The sequence below is a fragment of the Strigops habroptila genome, chromosome 6, assembly GCF_004027225.2.
Source record: "Strigops habroptila isolate Jane chromosome 6, bStrHab1.2.pri, whole genome shotgun sequence".
NCBI classification, from domain to species: domain Eukaryota; kingdom Metazoa; phylum Chordata; class Aves; order Psittaciformes; family Psittacidae; genus Strigops; species Strigops habroptila.
The window spans coordinates 66798665-66821136 of NC_044282.2; the positions used below are offsets into that span (position 1 = coordinate 66798665).

A 22472-nucleotide genomic window follows, 5' to 3' on the forward strand; every position below is an offset into this window, starting at 1 on the left:
AGAGGGAAAGAGAATGCTAAAGCATAAACTAGGCTATGCTTGTGTAAATTACTCTGACATTTAATAACTCTCTACTAAAAATTCTCAAGCAAGGCTACTTCAGGTATTTTTAAGGTCACATATCATTTACTGTCTAGGTCAATTTATGCATCAGCAAAAATTGCTGCAAGTCCTTCTGGACAGCACTTTAAAAATAAAGGTAGATGTAACTGTTTTGGCCATATTTTCCTCACCAGTTTCTGCTCAGTGAACATTTCACCTTGGAAAATTAAAGTAACATTCTGTAATAAGTGAAGTCAGTATGATATTTCAAGGCAAGCCAAGGACAAGCTTTATAACTGTGCTATCAAAATGCTATTAATAAAAGCAAAAATACACACATGATGCCTGTGTTCCCCTATGGATGGAAAAAATTACTGTCCATTAAGTTAACATTTCAGATACCCTCTCATCTTTTCCTAAGGTCCCAAAGAAGGTAACAAAACACTTATCTCTTGTTGTTAACTTGTATAAACTATCTGCTATCATGTAGTGCTCCATTTTAGTAAACACTCCAAGGCTTCTTAAGAGAATATATGGATGAGTAGGATTTCTGGGAGGAAAAAAGGTGAAAATTTGTGACTAGAATATTCTACTTTCACAGTTGATATTTATACCGGTGTCTTAGTTTATTTTCGTTTGCATCCACAGGGTTGTATTTATAAATGCATCTTACATTAAGCATCTAAATTTATTCCTCTGTTTATATAGTTCCCCTCACTGTGGTATCCAACAGCTTCACAGTTATCCCCAGGACAATCCATGCTGCAGTAAGTACTAGTACCTCGTTTTGACAGATGTGAAGCCAGGCATACCAGGGTATGCCTACAGGGCACGAGGCAGCACTGCAGAGAAACACCCAAGCCAGATTTGAATGGGAAACCCAGCTAGAAGTTGTCAGGCACGTAAATTACCTCCGGTGTACCTCTGTACACCCCTGAGCATTACTGAGCCCCACTCTGCAGAAACATGCGACAAGGCTCAGGGCAGCCTGCACTGTGCAAGGAAGCACAGCCAGAGGCTTTTCTTCTTGGGACCACTGAAATTTCCTGAGGACTCCTGCAGAACTGTAGACTGAACGCAGCAGTGCACAACCTTAAATATATTTTGCTTTTGTCAACATTTGCTTTTGTGTTTTGCTATTTGTACACAACCAAAGAAGCAGACAGGTTCTCACAGGTTTAAAAAGCTTTTCTTGATACCTGTCTTGCCAGAAGCAAAGAGACTGTGACCTGTTTATCATATTGCCTTAGGTACATACTACAGGTGGCTACTCAGCTCCATACACTCTTCTGTTGTATTTGACTGTTCCTTCCCTATGAGAAAAGGTATTTATGTTTAAAGTATCATATAATTGTACTGAGTTGTAGAGTTTGTACCCACACCATTTTAAAAAACAAATTATCCAAGGAACATATGGCTTGAAGGATTTGTGTTTTCACCTGGTCTCAGGTGATCAAAATGCATACACACATTTCCACTGGAGACAAATTATGAGTGTGTGTGTGTTTGCTTTACTTCTCTTTCAGTCCTTAAAAAGAAATCACTTTGAAATGAAAATGCAGCTTGGGAACAAAAAAGCCCAAGATAGCTCACTTCAAAAGTATCAGAAACCATTTAAAAACATTCTGGAAAAAGGCAGTATTCATCAAAATAATTTCATTATTTATAATAACCTCTATCCTCTCACAAATCTTGATATTTTCATTGAAATCACTATTATGGATTTTCATTTTTTCCAGCCTTAACAAGAATGAAAGATGAAGTGTAACATAAAGTCACTTCTCTTTGTTAGTTACATTGATGCAATGTTAGATATTTTGAAAACCCAACTAATGATACATACTCTTTCCAACATAAAACCACTCTAAAGCGCGGTATTCAAAGGACTTTAAAAAGGAGCCTTTTCTCACTCTTATTTTCAATGCTCTCATTACACCAATAGAAAATTCTCAGGAAACTTCTCAGATCTTCCACATTTATTCAATTTCATTTTAGATCCTCATCTCATAAAACACAGTGAAAAGTTCTCGGGCAGTTTACAGTACTATTAAAAACCGAACTAACTTTATTATTCATTCAATCTCCTCCATTATTTATCCCTCTTGATTTGAAAGTAGGGCTCACAACTGCAGCACTAGGAGTTTGCTGCGAGTCCCTGGAACACAGCCTCACCACAATTAGCCATTGATCCAGCTGCTCATACCATGACAAGGGAACACAAACTCCCTCCTCCTTGAGGCTACAGCTCCACAGAGAAACCCTTCAACATCACAGACTTCTACCTCTACATTTCTTAACTTAATAAACAGCATCGGCTCAGAGCTAAGTTCTCAAGCTGCAATGAGATAACACACACTTTTATTCATCAAGAAGGTGGTGTTGGGTTTTTTTTTCCCCATCGTGAACCTGTTCAGCTTTTCTGTATGAACAGATTATTTTCTTTTTGTGAACTTTTGGTGATGCAACCTTACATAGGCTTAAATTTATGTAACAAAATCTCTCACGCAGAGCTAGATACACATAAAACATGCTTTCCCCCCCGCCTCCAAAAAAACTCCAAAAGGCTAACTGTATGAGTAAAACCTCCCTAATGTGTGAAAGATCTGTGGCAAATACATTTTATGAATGAGGTTAGTGAACAGTGAGCTCGATGAAAGGAAGAAATCAAAGGTGGCACTGCAAAATTCATAGCACTCAGTTAATATGACAAAGGTCACTTAATTTTAATTACCAATGACCATTATTCCACGCTATTTTTGTTAACATGGAGGAGTATGAAAGCAGACCACTTTACAGTACCCAGCTGCTAATAGGTCACTAGTAAGTGGTAGGAGACATCAAGATTTTAGTAGCACTTTCTAGAAAGTGTGTTGATTTCAATGCTTTGTTATCCCTCAAATTGTATCTACCACCGCTGTAAAAAGGCATTTTCTTCTCAGCACTCATTTTTACTGGAAACAATGAGCAAGTTATCTACATCGTGTCTGTTGCGTAAAGAGTCCAGTTAAGCCACTTCCGTACCCGTGTGACGCATTACAGCTTTTAATTACTATACTGCAAACCAGTGGCCAAAAATGTCATGCATACCTTCACCACACTTTGCACTATGCACAGATCCACCCATGTTCGTACACTTACAAGGCAGTAGCCATGTTCAGACATCTATGATGGATTTTTGGAACCTGACTCTTCACCTATTTTTTCAGTCTTCAACTTATATTTGATAGGTATGACATAAACAACTTGATTATTCAAATGTCACAACTTTCTGTGATTAACTGTGATACTCTGTGTATATAACAGTTTCCCTGTTTAATACATAGTACTTAATTTTTCCCTTGTTAAAAAGTCTTCTACTGACTTTAATTACACTCATGAGAATGAAGAAGTGAAAAAACATACTGTTTGCCTGAGGTCTTGGGTTGAAAGAAAAGGTTTCATGGCTCAGGGAATCACTTTTTGGTGACTTTAAAACTTCTCATACTCCCAAACCCAGACTGAAATCCACTGCTCACATCTTATAAATGAAGTGTGATCCCAAAGTACTCCAATTAAATGAAAACCGGGCAGTCAACCAATATACAAGTAGTTCACTCCTTGACCTTATATGCTTGGTAGATACGTTTATACATTTATATTTAGTGGCTCAGGGAGGAAATATCCACCTTATGATGTAATACATACATGTGCTTGCATTTATATTGTTTCAAATAATGATGTAATATCACAGTCCCTCAGGAACCTCATGTTAATTTCTTACCTACCAATTTTGGCTTCTGTAAGTCTCTCTTTGCCAGCCCCAACTCCCACAACAGGCTGAAATGGTTTATGCCTCTCTGGGTTTGTTTTCTCTTTCAGGACACTCACCATACACCCCTCTTCTGGGCCCCGAGGACCTCAGCAGAGACCCGGACTGCCCCAGAGCTGGCAGGATGGCGGTAGCCAGCCCGGGGTAGGAGCCACCAGCGAATCGAAGGCGTGAGGCCGCCTCAGAAACGAGGTGCCCTGGAGGAACACGAGGCACCTCAGGGACACGAAGCCACCTCCGGCCAGGTTCGTGGCAGGGGCCCACCGGAGGGCACATCCAGCCCCTCAGGCGACGGCGCACTTACTTAGATTTTATTTCACTGAGCTGCTGTATTTAGTGCTCTGAACGCTTAACTCCGATGACAACCCGCGAAGGCAGAATCAGCCACCACAGCGCCGGGGCGGGCGGGCGAGAGACGGGGCGAGGGACGGGGGGAGGGAAGGAGGGAGCGAAGTTACCTCATGGAAAGCGGGGGCGGGGCCGAGCGCGTGGGGCGCAAGCGGCGCGAGCTCCCAGCCAGCCGCAGTTCCCTGCTGCGTCCGCCGACCCGCCCCCCCCGTCGCGCGAGGGCCAATGGCGGCTCGAGGCGGCGCGGCGGCGGCCAATCGGCGGTGGCGCGGCGGGCTCCCCGGCAAAATGGCGGCGCTGGCGGGGGCTATGCGGTGGCGCCGCCGTAACGCGCGCCATGCCCCGTAGCCGGCGGAAAGGGTCCTGCCTCAGGCCCGCCGCCCTGAGGAGGCGGAGCGGCGGCGGCGGCGAGGAGCAGCTCACCCGGCGGCGGCCGGCGGAGCCCCCGGCAGAGCCCTCCGCGGAGGACGCGGCCAGCGGCGCGGAAGGCGGCGCGGGCCCCGGCCTGCCCGCGGGTGAGGCGCCGCGCGCGCCCCGGCCGTCGCCGTCGCCGTCGCGGGAGGCGGGGGTGCGCGGCGCTGCAGGTACGGCGGGAGCGGGCCCGGGGCCCTGCCCCGGCCGCCACCCCAGGAGCCGGGCCCTGCCCGTGAGGAGGGGGCCGGTGCGGTGAACCCCCCGCCCTCCCCCGCCTGTGTGCCTTGGGAAGGGGCTCTTCTTGTCAAGGAGTGATGAAGAGCATCTTCCCGCGGCAGATACTTAGAGCTGGCTGAGGACGCTAATCCACTCGAGGAGAGGATAAAGCGTGGCCGTGCTAAGTGCTGAAGTGCAGAGTGTCTCCTGTGATGCTTTTCACGTAGCAACTGCATCTTTTAAAACGATTTCTGTAGGCTTCCACGTTTGCAACGTCATTTCTAAAGGGCAGGGGTGACTATAGCTGAGCTTCAGACAGTGTGTTCAGTTCACTTAGTGATGCGAGACGGCCACAAGCTGGCTTAGGATAGCTATATAACTGCTTTTAATAGCCCTAGCTGACTGGCCCAGTGGGGGAAGCCTAGACAAAGGTAGGTTGTGACCCAGAACAGTTTGGGGGCCCATTAAAGTTGTGACCCAAATCAGAGTCTGGGTGAAAGATACAGAGTAAGCAAGAATACAAAAGATTCTCCCATATAGATATACATAGTTTATCTCTCGATGTAAGCTGAAATCAATATTCTTTCAAATAGCAGGACTGACAGTTCTCATCCTTCTATCAGGTGTTGACTGCACAGCTGTCAGCTGTAATGCTCTGTTATCTCTGTGGTGATGTAACTGTCACATAAGAGTCATACTCTACGTTAAATGTATTGTTGTGAACAATATTCCTGTTTTAAGTAATGTTAATGAGTGTGAACTTGATTTTCCTAACTTAAAAGTTCCTAAAGCATCTTATGCCTTCTCCTGTTGTATGTTCTAAGTTATTTTGGCCTTTTATTTGTTGTTTTTAATGAGAATCATCTCCCTGTTCACACAGAGTCATGTTTACATAAAACACCAAAGAGATCGTTGAGTAGGAAATCCCGAATACCTACTTTCAGCTCTCCTATTAATGACACCGATGTACAGCAAGAAATCTTTTGGGATCCTCATTCACCAATTGCACACAGACTAGGTAATGTTAACAAAATCCAGACTTCAGTGTGCCTATTTGAGGCACGCAGTGGGAGTTCACTAAAAGTTACCAAATTTCTTGGAAAAAAGGTCCCTTTCTGTTATCATGAGTAGATTGTTTGGTTTTATTTTTGTTAAAAATCCATAATAACCCATAATTTTTTCAATGTAGTGCTGAATCGAGCTCTGATTTGAACACATATTTGAATTACTTGACACATACTGCACTTTATAAATTGAACTGTTTTGCAGTTTTTAAGAAGGTTTTTTGTTTGTTTTTGTAGGCAGTGGAAAAACCAAACAGTCTGCCAGTAGATGCGCAGTAGAAATCTCGGACATTGTTAATCGTATTGCTCCTCAGGTAATTTTTAGTTCCTAAAACAATACTCTGCATATGCAGTCATCAGACAGAACAGTGCTACAGCCTTAGTGAAGGCTGGGGTTTAGTTACAGTGGTGTGTTTATTTATCCTTAATTGCTCATCTGTTAAAAGGTAAAGAGTTTCTTCACATACTAGGCTTACTTGGCAGTTGTTTTTAAGCATTTTGAATGGGCTTAAATGCTGAAGTACAACAATAAGACTCAGCTGAGAGAGAGACTTCAGAGTTATATAAACATAGTAACATTGCTTCGTTATTCTACGAAATTTGCTATTTTACCTTAAATCTATGTTCTTGGTGTCTCCCTTTTGCTGTGAACCTGATGTCCACAGCCTGGGAAGTTAAGAGTATTGGGTTATTCTTTGCTTTTTAAGTGCAAGAAGAGAACATGTCATTCCTAAAGCAGTTATTTAGCTTGCAGAATATGCCTATTTGACAGGGCCATTTAAAATTATTCACTATTTGGCATATTTGTGAGAAATTCTACTTAAGAATTAGAAAATCACTGGTAAGGGATGCTACTTCCTTCCTTTTACATGATTACAGCCCTGTCGTAAATAATACCAGGATTTGCAACTATCTGTTGTTTGTTCTTTTTTCTTAAAATAATAATAATTAAAAAAATTATTAAGAAAAAGAAAACCTACCCCAAACTACCCTGGTAGTTAGTAAAGTTCAGATTAGTTTTGCCTGCTTATATGCAGTAATTTCCTACATCCCATTGCTCTGGCCCTCTAGACAATTTACCACTGCAATATTGTATCTCTTTAGGTTTCAGGATTCAAATCCAAGGCTCAACTTTGAAGCTGTGAAACAACTTCATTTAATTTCTAAACTTAATTTACTCCTGTTTAAAGGCTCCTTGTATAAATGAGTTGTAACGGAAGAAGTCAGATTTTTTTTCCTGGAAGCATACAGAACATGATTTCTTTCAAATGCTCTGATCTGTTAATGCTGCTTTAAGTGGATAAAGACCATGTATCTGAACCAGCTCCTTAGGAGTATACTAAAGTAAACTAGATCACAGCTCGTAACATCAATATTGCAGATTATGTGTAATCCTGAAGTAAACAGAGTATTAGATTTGAGCACCGAAGTAAAATTCAGTTATTTTAATTGAGGTTCCTGTCTTCACTGAACTTGTATTGGTTTAGCTCTTATCTGTGGCTTTCAACAGATTTGATCCAGTTTAATTGATGCAGCAACTTTCACTAATGCAGGGTGTGTGTCTAGTCCAATCCTTATCTGGAATCAAATTGCTAAACATGACAAATCTAATCATTCAGGATGAAAAAGCAGCCTGCAATGAAGGCTCCCTTTTAGGGACATGGATTGGTGAGGATGCTATTCCCTGTACACCTGGAGTAGTAAAAGTGCGACCTAGGACAAAGTTAAGTTGTACAAGGTAAGTTACAATTTTGTCACAGCTGGGCTTCCATTAAAGAAAGGGTATATGGTGTTCCTTTATGTATAGTGAACCATGTCATTGTACATTAGTGTACAGAATGTTTTTAACATTGGGCTTTTTATCTCTTCTTAATGGTTATTTCTTGGGAATTATCAGAAAGACTGCATGTTAACTGTGCATTGAAAGTGGTGGGATTCAGTCATATTCTCTGTAGTTGTTAAAACTAGAGAATGAACAGCTCAGTCAGTCATTCTGTTGAGCGTCACTAAACCTTTTCAGAAGGTCTGACTTTCCTTCTATTTTGTTTTGTTTTGTTTTAATCTAGAGATCTTAAAATTAAAAATCCTGACGAGGAACTCATGAAACTGGCTAAGGAATTTGATAAAAACCTAGTAGAGCTAGATGCTGTTCAGGAACAAGAGAAGCTTGGTCATGACGTCATCCAGACTGCCTCAGTGTCTTTAAATCATTCTAAAGATGAAGTAAATAGGAAGAACCTGAAATCACTCCTCGGTGAAGTTTCTGAAGCAGATACTGCTCTCTCCCTGAAACCAGTTGGACAGAGCACCGGCATCCCTGCTGCAGAGCCCTGTCAATCTAGCAGTCAGAAATCTATAGACCTTGAGGCTGAAGTAGCCCTTCATGCTCTTTTTGACTGCTCTACCCAGAAGTGTAGCGGACAGTTGAGCCAAGGACTATCAGATATTTCTTTAAATAATAGTTTCCATGACAATAAAAGCACCTTGGAGGAGGAACGCCTTCCTGAGCAAATTAGAAAAAATACTCCATGTGCACTAGGAAGCATGAACCAGACTTTTCCAAAATCTGATACTCACACACTGACCAAAAAAAATCCTTCTTTGAAGCCACAGTTGGCGGCTTCCAGTAAGCTTCATGGAGCAGTTAATGATGACTTTGATGACTGGGATACAAACTTTTTGGCAGATGACTCTTTTGTGATGCAAATAACACAAAATCCTGAATTGATAAGTACTGAAGAAGCACCACCAATTCCTACAAATCCATCTGTGCATGGTTTCAGTGATGCTAGCAGAGCTAATGAAAGAAGTAGCCACAATGCAGTTACTTGTTTGGGGAGTGTACACAAATCTAACAGTCTGCAGTTTTCACCTTTGAAACATCCTAGTAAAAACACACAAAACACTGTAAAATCTCTTCCTTTACAAGAGCCATATCAGACACACAACTCAAAGACAGAGACCACACCCTTTCATGGCAAAAGTGACATTAAACCAGATAAAATAAATCCTGTTTGGAAAAGTGTCCAAAATAGTGGTTTGAACTATATTCCTTTTTCATTGCAATCTGAAGTGAAGAATGGAAATGAAACTATCCAGCCTAAAAGTGCCCCTGTTCCTGTTTTTCCTTCAAGATCTAATCCTTATAAACAATGGTCTGGAAAACCTGGGAATAACACACACGGTATTTTTTGTGAATCATCCAGTGTTTCTATGAGTATGAAACCTAAGGATCTAACTAAAGTGGTTAACCAAGCTAATGCAGGTCACTTAAATCAAGCTGAAATACCAAAGAAGTGTCCTCTATCATTTGATGACTGGAATGAACCAAAATTCTCTGATGAGATACTAGATATGTTTTGTGAATCCAATAGTCTTTGGGATGCAAACTGTGAAGATGATGAATTGCTGTATCAGGTGTGTGATGATATAGAAAAGCAGACTCAGAGCCAGGATGTTAAACAAGGAAATGAAAGAGCTAAAACTATACAAGGACCCAGTATTAATTCCAGATCAAATATTGATAACAGCTTCCCAGCATCTAAACAAGGACTACCTGATCTCTTGGCACAAAAAATAAATGCAAAACGGGATGCTTTCTCACTAAACGATTCCTGTAGGAATTCATCAAAGGTTCCACATGGGCTGGCCACAACAGGTCACATAGTGAACTGTAAAAATGTCTCAAGTCCTCAAACTGTGGGCTTAGGCACTTCCACGGAATGTAAATACACACTGTCTAAAAACTGTCATCAAGCTGCTTCTGAAGATACTACAAAGACTGTTGCAGGAAAATGGTACAGGTCAAATTCTGTGCCAGCAGGAGAGACTGGTTCTGAAGTAAGTCCTGTTAATGCAGTAAACATTTTTAGTAGCAAAACACTAGACAGCCCAGATCTTTTGTATAATATGGGGAAGATGCCGAATAACAGTTCTGGTAACAAAACATCACTTATGCCTTCAAAGTTTAAGTTCCGAAAGACTAACAATTTTCAGGGTGCTCTTCATGTAGGGTCTGAAAATCCAGGGAGTCATTCTGGCATTGGAATTACTCTGCAGGGTTTGGAAGGAAGCAAGAATCAGGTGAATGTGGCTTTGCACAGCAAGCTTGACAATAAGAAATCACCTTTCAAGAGGCACCTTTCAGAGTCTTTTGCACTGCCGACATCAGGTATTTGTCTCTATTGTATCCCTGTTACACTGGTTTTGCTTGTTTTCTTACTGTAATCAGAATGTCACAAAAATTTATACTGTATTGCAACTTAGAAGAGGCATCAATATTCATTCAGTTTAGGTGTTAGTAAACGTTCTAATGAAGATCTGGAGATTATTTTCTCCAAAATAAAATTGTGCTGATGCATCTCTTGAATTCCTAGATTTAAAGACTTTTGTTTCCCATTTTCATTCCACTTCTCTCTCCAGTAACACTCAGAATCACTAGGATCAAGTGTAGGCTGATGGCACACTCAGCATACCATATTCTTAAGTTGATATTTAAAAACACTACTATTTTGATATGTATTAAATGTTGTAGTGTGAATCTGTGCTTTAATTTACAGCTCAATTTGACAAACATTAGTGATTACTTTATCTCAGTTGTGATTCGTAAAACCCCAATTAATGGTGGGGCAGGGGAAGAAGGCAGCAAGTGATGCAGGATGCCAATTTCTTTTTACTATTGTACACCTAGAAACGGGAACCTCAAATCATTCAATGGTTCTGAAACCTCAGCCTGTATTGTTGTTTGCTCTGTGGCTAAAATTGCCAGGGAAATATTCTTGTGTTATCACTCTAAACACTAACATTTTCTTTCACCTAGAGGGGAGGTCAGTCACTTTTCCATCATCAGGCAACAGTCTGTAATACTCCGTGCACTGCTGTTGCTTGCTATGGAAATGCAGAACCAGCCAAGTGCCAGTCAGTCCTGTTTTTACTTATCTCATGGCTTGGTGAAGTTTTAATCAACACTAATTTTGATAAAATGTGCGTTTTAGTGTACTATATCAACCTCGATTTTCAGGAAGCACTGTTACAAAAACAACAAAAAATTTAATTCCTGCAAAATATCAGCCAGCATTATTTGAAGAATGAGTATTTTATCTGTGTTACTTTCCCAGCAAAGAAGCAGATAAATGGAAAGCAGCAATTTCGGATGCTAAGGGGCAAGGGAGCGGAGAGATAACTTGTCATTCTCCAGAATGTTCTAGAGAATAAAGGAATGACAATAGTATAGATTTTCTTTACAGATAAACAGTAACTGTTCGTACCTTCAATTTTTGGTGAAGGGACGCTACTGTAACAAAAACATTGATGTTAAGTAATGCTTTCAAAAACTGATACGTAATTTTTCATGGACACCTCTTTTTTTAAGAAGCAAACAGACCCTTTGTTTTATTTATTCAGTTTGAAAGACTACTTATTAAAAATACATTAATTGGAAATTGGTGTATAAAACCAGTAAAATTCTTGATATGTGCAGGGAGTGTTCCTGTTGGTTGCACTGAGGTCAGGATTTTATTGCATGGGAATTTATAGTTGTGTATCACAACATATAAAATACTATGGCTAGCTATCATGTTCCTGTCTCCTTTGCCAATTTTTATTGCTACTTTTGACCTTTTTTCAACCTTTCTGGCTTTATTTGTGTGACACCTGTACTGTATCTGACCCCTGTGTCTATACCATCTCCATGCCCATATCTCTGCCTAACTCACTAAATTGTAGAGCCCTTTTCACTCTGATAGCCTTAATGTTCTTAACCCATCGCCATCTCCTGTGTTGACTCTTGATGTCACAAGGTTCACCTGAAGGGCAGCCAAGTAAAATTTCCTTGAAGCAAATGTCTGCATCCCAGGATTTTCATTGGGAGGTAGTAATCGGTACCACTACAAAGGTCATGCATCTTATCCCCCCTTCCTGCCTTGGGGACAGGATAGATGAGCCATTTTTAACTTGGGTGCCTGGTATGTCAGAATAGTGTGCTCTTGCCATAGATCTTCAAACATTGAAAACAGATAAGTTAAAATACATATTGAACAACCTCGAAGACTCCTAATACATGTTTTTTACTTACAGTGTCTGTGGTGGAACAAAAAAATAGAAAATGTTCTCAAGAGGAGATTGAAAGGAAAAAACAGGAAGCTCTTGCACGAAGAAAATCCAGAATGCAGGCATACGTTAAAGATGCCTGAATTTGGAGTTTATTTTGTCTATGGAGTAAGTTTTGGGGAGGGAAATACTGTAATGCTGGAAGACGCTTTTTAAATCCTGTTCACAGCTAGTGACAGCGAGCTTTTTGTGTTTCTCTATTTAAAACAATCTTGACCTGCACTAATACTCTGGTGGTATTTAGTCTTAATTAAAAACTAGCAGTTGTAAACGTGTAGTCCCAAACTACCTTCAGCACAGTGAAGATTGTGCTGCGTTCACATACTGTTACATGTTGAAATTGCATAGTCTGAAAATCACCAGAGCATGAAAACATTTGTATACACACCTAAGTAGATGTCAAAAACAGAGTGTATGTGTTTTGGCTGTATTTCTCTTATTGCAAGTATTTTAATTTCTAAGACTCTCATGTACACTCAGACTAAGAAAACGTTTGCTCTCAGGTAGAAGAAAGTTTTTAAGTTCTTGTTTAAAGAAAGTACAATCTAGAACACATCCAACATTGGAAAACTAATGGAAATGAACAGGATTTGAAAAGTGTGCTCAGTTTGTCTCCGTTACCTTAGGTAAGAATTGTACATAGCAAAGGAAGAATTTAATATAAAGGTTTCATAATGTGAAAAGGCATCCTGAAAATTATGTTTCACCTTTTTTTTTCTTTTTTTAAATTCCCTTCAGGAAGAGTTAGGAATACTCCAACTAACAAAATTGGATCACCTCTTCCTAAACGTGTGTTACCGAGCTAATTAAAAAAGGTAGCCTTCTCATTTAACCAAACCGTGAGCAATATATAATACATCAGATGAAATCTCAACAGCTATGAATCAGTTTAGCCTTATGGGTTGTACATATTTTTCAAACTAAAGGCTGTTAAAACATAAAAATGCAATGTCATGTCAGCTTAACAGGGGCTGATAGAATTTTTGATGTGATAGATGGGTGCAGAGCTCAAACTGCAAAAACTGCCTGTGGGTAAGCTGCAAGATATTTTTCAACTGAGAAATGCTTATATGTAAACATGTGACACTGAAAAGTGACTGTAATTTTTCTTTGTAAATAAATAACTTTGAAATGTACCAAAGGTTAGAGGAAGCTTTTGGTTTCTGTAGTATGTGCCATTTTTGTAACTGCTAAAAATGTAAGTACTGTATATTTGTAAATCATCATTAAACTTTTTTTATGTTTTTCTAGTCTGTTCTGGAAAATACTGTACTACAGAAGCTGATAAAAGGGAATGAAATGGGAATTCTGTATGATCTTTACCTGAAGACCCTTTCTTGGTAATTTACCCAGTTATTCCATGCCTCAATTTTCTACCTGCAGTGGTGACAAAATGCTTCCTTTAATCCATTTAAACTAGAAATCCTTGTTGGAGGAACTGGTTCTACACACAACCAGCTGCACTGGAATCCTGAAATACTCAGCTATACTGGTTTTCAAACTAGGGAACTTGCTTGTATATTAACCACCACTCTTGGTGCTAGTTAGTTGATTATGAAGTCAAGTCCCCAAGTCCACCAAAAACGGTGCTGGTGACCAATAAGCATTACTTACAGTCTGTTGCTGCAGCTCCCTGTCCTTCAGCTGTGCAATACACAATGAGTTGGATCAGCTTATTGGTCTGAGTGAAAATTAACCCAAAAAAAATGTTTTCAGCTTTTCAAAGAACTTCATTTAGAATCATAGAATAGTAAGGGTTGGAAAGGACCTTAAGATCATCTAGTTCCAACCCCCCTGCCACGGGCAGGGACACCTCACACTAGACCAGGTTGCTCAAGGCCCCATCCAACCTGGCCTTGAACACTGTCAGGGATGGGGCAGCCACGGCTTCTCTGGGCAACCTGTTCCAGTGCCTCACCACCCTCACAATAAAGAACTTCTTCCTTATATCCAACTTGAACTTCCCCTGTTTAAGTTTAAACCCATTACCCCTTCTCCTATTGCTACAGTCCCTGATGAAGAGTCACTCTTTGGCATCCTTGTAGGCCCCCTTCAGATACTGGAAGGCTGCTCTGAGGTCTCCACGCAGCTTCTCTTCTCCAGACTGAACAACTCAAATTTTCTTAGCCTGTCTTCATATGGGAGATGCTCGAGTCCCCTTGTCATCCTCGTGACCCTCCTCTGGACTTGCTCCAACAGTTCCATGTCCTGCTTATTTTGGGGACACCAGAACAGTACACAGTACTCCAAGTGGAGTCTCACAAGAACAGAGTAGGAGGGCAGAATCACCTCCTCTGACCTGCTGGTCACACTTCTTTTGATGATAATACGTGAAATAGCAAGACTCCATGTTGTGTTGTCAAGCCTCTGCTGGCAGTGTTCAGATAGTTTATAATATAAACAGAAGATCTGCATGTCCATGTGACAGATGAATGTGTGGCCATTGTGAAAATTTTATCCTAAGAATGTAGTTTGATCTGTGTATCTGAGGGGTCTGCTTGTATTTGTGGTGGTCTAGGAAAATCGAAACCGTAACTTGCCAGATGCAGTATTAGCCAAGAAAGTGGCAATGAAAAAAAGGCTTTTACTATCAGAATCAAATATGAGAGTTATAAAACTGGCTTTTAAGGTACTGATACACAAGAACGTCAAATCTTATTGAGAAAGACAAAAATTAGGCTTTTGCTAGGATAGTGTTTAGCTTATAAACCCTTCCCTCCCTAGGGTTTTTCTCTAGACATAATTCTGTAAAGGAACCAGGATAATTTTTGTTTTCAAGGATAACACAGTTAATTATACTTGTGATTTGCGAAGATGAGCTAACTGGAAAGGAGGGAACTGTTGTGGGTGCCAGAGAGTATTTTTTTAGGAAGGTTTCATTCTCTGATACGAAAGGACTAGCTTTTAATCAGGTTTGAAATTGGGATAAACAGTAGATACATAATATGAAATACAGGCTAAGCATGTTATGGCTACCAAAGTTCAGCATGCACAATGATATATCCTGAATGCTTGCTGCTGTGTCCTTGAGCACACACAAAGTTTAAATCCAGCTTACTGCTCTTCCAGGTGATGCTGATTTTCTCAGCAGCCAGGATAGAAAGGCCCTAGAGCTGCCCACCTAAAATGCTACCACTGGTCTCCCCATGAGAGCAGGGTAAGAATGTACTGGCTCATCTTTTAACACAAGCATCTAACCATCCTTGTATCCTGCCTTTAAAAGCAGATCTTCATGTATGACAAGAATTCTATTGCCATGACAGGTGTGGAAAGGACTTTCCAGTTCTTTCCACAAACTGCAAACTTTCCAGTTCGCAGAAGATACAAACTACTTTTTGCCCAATGACTGTCACATAGCCAAGTAATTCCTATCTGCTGCTTAACCATATTTAAAGAACCTGTTTGCTTATCAGTGTGAAACACATTAATTTTGACAGTTCATGACAAATGCATCCATTGCCCTTCCCTATTAAACTAATTGTAACAGAAGGGCTTTATTTTTTATTTTCCTTTTCATAAATACCTATTTTTAGCATAGATATCATGCTTCAAGGCCTGTAATTTTTTTTTCTTTCTTAAACATTACTTTCCAAATAGAAATCTCAAGTTCCTGGGATCATGGTTTCTTAACTGATGTCGAGACAAACTACTAAGGTTTTTTTGGTCACATGCTGACCATCCATAACGTCCTACTGTACCATCTCTGAGTTAACAAAGTGAATAGAGTTACTTCATTTTGTGACTTGATGCTTTTAGAAACAGAGAAATAATCTAATGCATTAAAATTAAACCACTCCTATACCATTTTATTAGGCAAATCTGATAGAAGTGAAAAGCTTGGAGAAATACTTTAATCCACATAGTTTCATTGTCAGAGTCAGTGCAGGCAGAAGATTCACTAAGGGCTTGGAAATAGTTACAAAGAAGAACCTGTGCAATATCAAAATAAAATTCCATAAGGTAGGAATCTTTGTCTTTAGAAAGATACGTCTTCATAGTAATTGGCCAGAAACATCAAAAGATTTAGAAGAAATCTAGTGAAAAACAAACTCTTGGTTTACATATAGCTCTTAAAAGAGTACATGCCACAAAATTTGTTTAGAGTGCCTGTGCTCAAAGTGCCAGTCTTGCCCTTCACCTCTTCCTGCTATGCTGGCATCAGCAGGGTGCTGCACATGGACCCAGCCCAGCAGACAGGGCAGCATACTGCTTGTTGACAGGGTTGCAAACATGAGGAGTTTAACCTCTGCCTAGTTCTTGAACATCTGGATATTAAAGCCAGCAGTGCAGCAGGGGTGTAGGTAGAGATGGCTTGGTGCCTCCTAACCTGAGAAGCAAAGGTTAGGCATACAGTCAGTGATGTAGGCATACACTCTTATGGCAGTAAGTGATGCAGACAGGGCAATTCAGATGATAGGTGCCTGAGCTACATCTCAGATGTGCTCACCTCCACATCAGCAAAAACAGCCATCTGCCTAACAGGTATTTGAAGGATGTGGTACTGTGCCTAGACAGCTGCTCTGCTGTACCGGGGCAGCCAGCAGCTTTGGAGAGCAGATGAGAAGTACAAAAGCGCCTACTCCTTGCTCTCATGTTATGTCCCCTGTCCTCGCCACTGTGGAGGAAACTGAGTGGCAGCCTCATGACCCCACATATTTTACAGGTTATACTCTGCGTCCCTCATGCTTCCTGGTAATTTCTTGGTGACCCACTGATACTGCATGTTTCTCAATCATGCAGTCTTTTGTCTAACTGCTTGCAGTAGACAACAGATCTTCATTAGGAAAGTAACTACATTATTTTAATTCATTAAAACACACATACGCATAAGAAGTTTGGTATTTCAATAGCTGACATTTCACTATGAAGCCACGTCTTCCTCCAGGCAAAAAAGACCTATACGAATAGTAACAACAATCTTAAACACATTCTAAATTAAATTATGACTGTCATGTTTCATTAGAAATTAATTTATGACTGTTTGCTTAAGCACTCATCTTCATTTCATTCAGAGCATAGTAATTTTTTACATGAGCAGAGCAATCAGTGAGCTTAAGTTTAAATGTGAATGGAATTCCTGTATGTCCCCATACCTAAGTATAATATTTATTCCACAGATGTTGATGCATTTCACAATGAGCGATGTTACTTGCTAAAATCCAAGGATTACCTTTTTCAAGTAAAAAACGTGGTGGATTATTTTTTTTTTCTTTTAGGAAAAGCAGATATGAAAATATCTGCTTCGTATCTAAAGGATAGAAAAGATATCTATCATATCAGGTAAAGGATCGTTCATTGTTATTTTCCTTATCTGCATCTAAAATTATGTGCCGTGGAATATACATACATACATTCACACCCTTCCAAGTCATGCTGGTGAGAGATCACATATAAAGCGTTTGAGAAATTTAGTAATATTGGGGTTTTATTGTGTTGTATCAGATTTGCAGAGGCCAGCATCCAGCAGCTCTTCAAATTTTGGCTTATAAAGGCACAATTAATCTTTGGGCTGCAATTCAGGAATAGCAATGTAATCTTATACTATGTGTACCACTTATTACATCTAGACCTTTATACCCAGAGGAATAACATAGATGAATTCATTGATTATATCTTTTTAAGCCTAAAAAGAGCTACAATTTGTCAGGAAAGAATAGCTAGAAGCAACAGATAGTGACCTAAATAGTAGAATTCCAAAGATAAAATAGAAGAAAATGAACACAAATGCTTCATTGTTTGAGAGCTGTATTGTCTGCAACACACTCCAGTGAATCCAGTCTTTGTGGAAGAGGCCAAGGCAGATAGAATCTGTGGAGCTAAAAATGACAGCCTGAGTAAGTAGCCATCAGAGATGAAGCCAGGGAGACTCTGGCAATTGCGCTGTAAATCATAACTGCAATATTTGTTCAAAGCTCCAGTTACTATGCGTACTGGTGGTTTTGTCAGAACAGTCAGAAGAGTCCTGCCTCATAAAACACTTAAGGATATCTAATGTACTGTTCTTGTGGACCTAAATATAAATTTCTGACTATTGTCTGGGTGTAATGTCAGTGTGGTAGCTGGCAAACCATTAAGGGCCCGATTCTACTCCACAGCAATTCCCTTAAAGCACTGGAGGTAATGGAGTGACTCAGGAGAAAGAAAAATCAAGCCCATGCATTTCATTATTGTAAGTAGTTCTTGTCTTTAGCACATAAATCTAGTAAAACAGCATTGCATTTATCATAAATTGTTATTGTTTATGCACATTTTCAAAGTTTTGGGGGAAAAGGTTGCATTTCTGAATACCTTTTAAAAGCTGCAGTTAACAGCTTTCACCTCAAACACTGTAGTTAACAGAGGTGAGGAGAGGACTACAGGATTTATAGATTTCCTTTTTATGAGGTTGTCTGCTCTTTGCAGCTTGTCCTTGCTAAAGGAAAAACTTGATTCAGGTTTTAACCCTGGAAAATTAGGGCCCATGTAGACATGGGAATGAAGCTCTGCACGTGCTGCCGTGCTCTCCGTGAACAGATGTCCAAATAAAATATTATATTCTGAGCACAGCAATTTAGGTCTGGGGTGTGATTTTTTCGAGGGAGCTGAGCAGGGTGGGACTTCTTACATGCCTAAAGCTGAGCATATGTTGGGCGTGTTTTGCAGAATCATGGCTATAGGGCCAAGTGTCTAAGGCTATTTAACACCTCGGGAAGTTACTCCTGGGGAGTCACATTGGTGATGCACAGTGGTGTGAAAAAGAGCTTGATGAATAGTTGGTTTTAAATATCCCATTGGATACTCAGCTGAACCTTTGGGTGTTAAGAGACCTGCAGAAAGCTCAATCTCAATGACAAAAAAATAAATGGACATAATGAGAGGAAGAAAAATGTGTTCTCCAAGGTTTGCGTAACAGTTTGGAAACGTTTTAGTAGGTGAAGTGTTAATACTTCCTTCAGCAATAATGACTTGGGAAGGAGGTTGCTTGTTTGGGGGTTTTTGGTTGGTTGGTTTGTTTGTTTGAATTACCTCTCATATTCTACAGAAAGCAAACAAACAACATACATGCTTGGAAATATCACAAATTTGAATTCCTGTCTTCCTGGTTGCTTCATATAGGCCACACTGTACCTGGATAAGGCCAGATGTTTCTGTAAACTCTAATGCTGTAAATGAAGATGACATTAACACCAATAACTATTTTGTTATTGAACTTAAATAGGTGTTAGTGATGAATAAATGAAACCAAAATCTATAGAAGGACTATGTTACAACATCAGAAGAACACAGAAGATTTTCTGTTTGTTTTTAATGCCAGATTTCCAACCAATAGTAAGAACAGAAAAGAAAGCTATGCTTGTTTATGGGCTAGGGCAAGGTCTCACAGACTCAATTTCTCTACAATTTTCCCCCAGGTCACAAAGGCTGACCTAGGCCCCTCACAGAACACAGCCATCCAAATCTCATATGGGCTTTTTTGAAACTCCTTGGAGCTTTTTTCCTCTCTATCCCTTGGTAACTGTAATCCTTCAATGTCTGATGTGGTTGTTAAGTGTGCTCCATAGATCTAACTAGGAATCATGTCCTATTAAGGCTTCCACAACAACCAGACTCCTACTCTTTTATGGGAGACTGGAGCTATCTGCTAAGTTTCAAATTTACATTTACTTTTAGTTAGATCTTTAACTCTGATATCTTCTAAGGCATAAGTCATCCACTCCTGACACTTCAGGATCCCAAGTTTGATGTGTTAAAGCTGTACAATCTCTAATCTCTAGATGGTGGGGGGGGGGGATACTTGGACTGCTACTAACAGATATGTGCAGGGTGAGTGAGAACAGCAAGTTCATATATGCTATACAGCAATCTATGCATGTGAAATTTCTGAAAGGCTCCCCATCACCGATAAAAAATTTCTAGAGATCAAAAAAGTTTGAATACACTTCACTGGAGTGTCAAATCTTGACAATAAAACACATTAAAAAGAGTCTGACCAAGTGACAGCTTTCTAACAGATAACCATAGAGATATGAAGACAAGTTGGAAGACAGCCTGTAGAAAGAGTTATGGAGGTGAATGGAAAGAAATTTGAAGATGGTTTGAGATAATGTCAATTGGTGTAGTCCAGATAAAGACAGACCCTTTACATCTTCTTGAGTAAGTTTGAGGCACCAACGAAACTACATAAAACACCTGTTAGTTATAAAAATGTCAAACAAGCATGCATTTGGGAAATGGAGAGATTTAAACATTCATGAAAGGGTGAGAGAGATTCTTAGAAGACACGTCGGATATATTTGTCATCTCAGCAATTTGCCTGTCTCTGTTCCAGAAAAAAAAAACCAATAATCTTGTGAGCATTGAAAGTAATCAAGCCTGATTTCCTACAGATTAATTAATGGAGTTTCTAAAAGACGCAAGCTCCAACTGAAGCTTTTGTGGTTGAGCCCCATAGCATGAGAACCCAGTGTGGATTCTCTAGGGACTAATAAGAACTAATGCACACCTGAGCTCTTCTGCAGATACAGGGATTTTTTGAGACTTTCTCTTCCATCATCCCACTCAGTTTCATCAAATTTCTGAAAAATGCCATTATTTTATAGACTCTCTGAAGAACTGACCCTTTTCTCCCCCAGTAACTCAGTGAAATTTCCCCATCCTTTCCATTTACTGGTAGTGTTGTTCCCATGATGGCTTGAGCACATACAAGAAAAGACTACTTCCACCTTCCAAACCTGCCTGATTTCTGTTACTCTCAGGAAGTCTGGTGGTTGATTAATTAGTAAGTAATTTGATGTTATTTCTGACCTAGGAATGAAAGATGGGAGACGGCCTAGGAAATTCCTTGACAAGCCTTGTGTGGGACTGTGCTTTTCTCGATGTCGTGGTTGGTCAGCTACCTTACTGCTGATAGAAGCCACTGCCAATCTGCTTGCTTGTATCAGCTGAAATCATTGGACCTGCACTGTTATATACATGTATGAATATTTTAATTAATTTTCTATACAAGAACATTTATCAGCTAAAATCAAGAAGTAAATCTATTTTTAAATGAAGCTAGCTTCAATATTTACTGCAACTTAATGACAACTTGAGACAAGAATTTAATTACATGGAGTCAGCATACCATATATATTGTAAGGATGTACCACGGGACTTATTCTAAAGTGTAATTTAGAGTGTAACTTTTAGACTGCTCCTCGGTATGAACTTAAATCAAAATATTTCCACTGATGGAGCACATTCTTCAAAACTGATTACAAAAGTAGCCACAGGACTAATGGAGGCTTACTGTAATTTTATGTGTTATGGTATAAATGACTTGGAAGAACGCTCCTGGGAAGTCGTATTGTAATTTAGTATCTTAAAGCTGAAAAACGCTAAGAAAATATTTTTTCACAGGGACCTACATTTTCCCCTTAGTGCTACCTAGAAATGCATCTTTTTCAGGACAGTTTTGTATCCCTTGCAATTCACATACCATGTCCCAAAAATACACTGAAATGTCGTACTGTCCTTCACAGAAACAGCCTCCCCTGAGGAGTGGACAACAGATGGGGACTCAGGAGACCAAGCTTTTCCTTCCTCCTTCTCCCTGCTGGCTTTGCACATGCTGATCTCAAGGAGGTTTACAAAGGCCAGTAACGGCTTCCTTGTTCACCATTACCCTGGTTTTTGCTGGCATCACTCATGGTGTTGTAGAGAGTGGGAGGTGTTCTCCAATGTCTGTATTTCAGGGCCTTGCTGTGAAAATGCCACACCACCTTTGCAGCTGTATCCCACCACAGGCAGATGTGAGTTACCTCTGTGAATACACAGAAACTAGCTGTGTTTAACAGTCTAGCCATACAACTGAGTTGTTTTTTACACTGATCTTACTTTGCTGCAGTAAGAACTGTTGCTCTGTGACAGTATGTTAGGCCTTGCTTACGTAAGGCTACTGTTCAATTGTTTAACAAACCTATTTCAATAAAAGAGTGGCTGACATCAATCCCTGACTAAACAATTTCTAGAAAAAGAAATAGGTAAGTCAGCACAACGCTCTTGGGTAGACGAGGTTTATTCTGGGACATAACTGCTTAAAGATGCAGATACAAATGAAATGGGCTATGTCGAAACACGAAAGGATCTTCTTCACTACTTAATTATCTGGCGTGGTGACATTTCAGTGGATGTTATTTGTAGATCTTCATTTAGGTAAAAATAGCTATATGGCAGATTGCTATGGCAGCATTCTATTATAAGGTTATGCCAGGCATATGCTCAAGGATGTTTCTACTTTATAGACAGGCATGCTATCTCCTAACTGCTCCAAAGGCATCTCAAGAAAGATTTACACCCACACTGTGCCCTAACAGCTCCACAGGAACTCTAACTAGCCATGAGTAAGTAAGGCCCGTAACCAAAAATGCTGAGCAGCACCTCAGCTGGTGTAAATTGTCATAGCTCCTCTGTGGAGCTGGGGACACTTTACACAACTGGAGGATTTGTTCCTT

The 22472-nt window shown here is 40.1% G+C and overlaps 1 protein-coding gene across 2 annotated transcripts; it reads left to right on the forward strand.

Moving 5' to 3' along the window:
* The first annotated feature begins 4469 nt into the window (after positions 1-4469).
* On the forward strand, positions 4470-13250 carry ETAA1 (ETAA1 activator of ATR kinase). 2 transcript variants are annotated; one of them, XM_030490590.1, is made up of 7 exons: positions 4470-4782; positions 5709-5846; positions 6130-6206; positions 7512-7630; positions 7959-9732; positions 9952-10063; positions 11968-13250. In XM_030490590.1, the coding sequence occupies exons 1-7, from the start codon at positions 4536-4538 to the stop codon at positions 12081-12083; spliced, it is 2583 nt and encodes an 860-aa protein (XP_030346450.1). In that variant the 5' UTR covers positions 4470-4535; the 3' UTR covers positions 12084-13250. The 2 variants fall into 2 exon arrangements, with proteins under 2 accessions (XP_030346450.1, XP_030346449.1); XM_030490589.1 differs by having other exon boundaries at positions 7959-10063.
* Positions 13251-22472: the final 9222 nt, after the last annotated feature.

Coding starts and splice junctions, on each gene's coding strand:
- ETAA1 (XM_030490589.1), top strand. CDS start 4,536: ATGCCCCGTAGCCGGCGGAAAGGGTCCTGCCTCAGGCCCGCCGCCCTG. Junction 6,207..7,511: donor TTAATCGTATTGCTCCTCAG/GTAATTTTTAGT, acceptor CTAATCATTCAG/GATGAAAAAGCAGCCTGCAA. Junction 10,064..11,967: donor TTTTGCACTGCCGACATCAG/GTATTTGTCTCT, acceptor TTTTACTTACAG/TGTCTGTGGTGGAACAAAAA.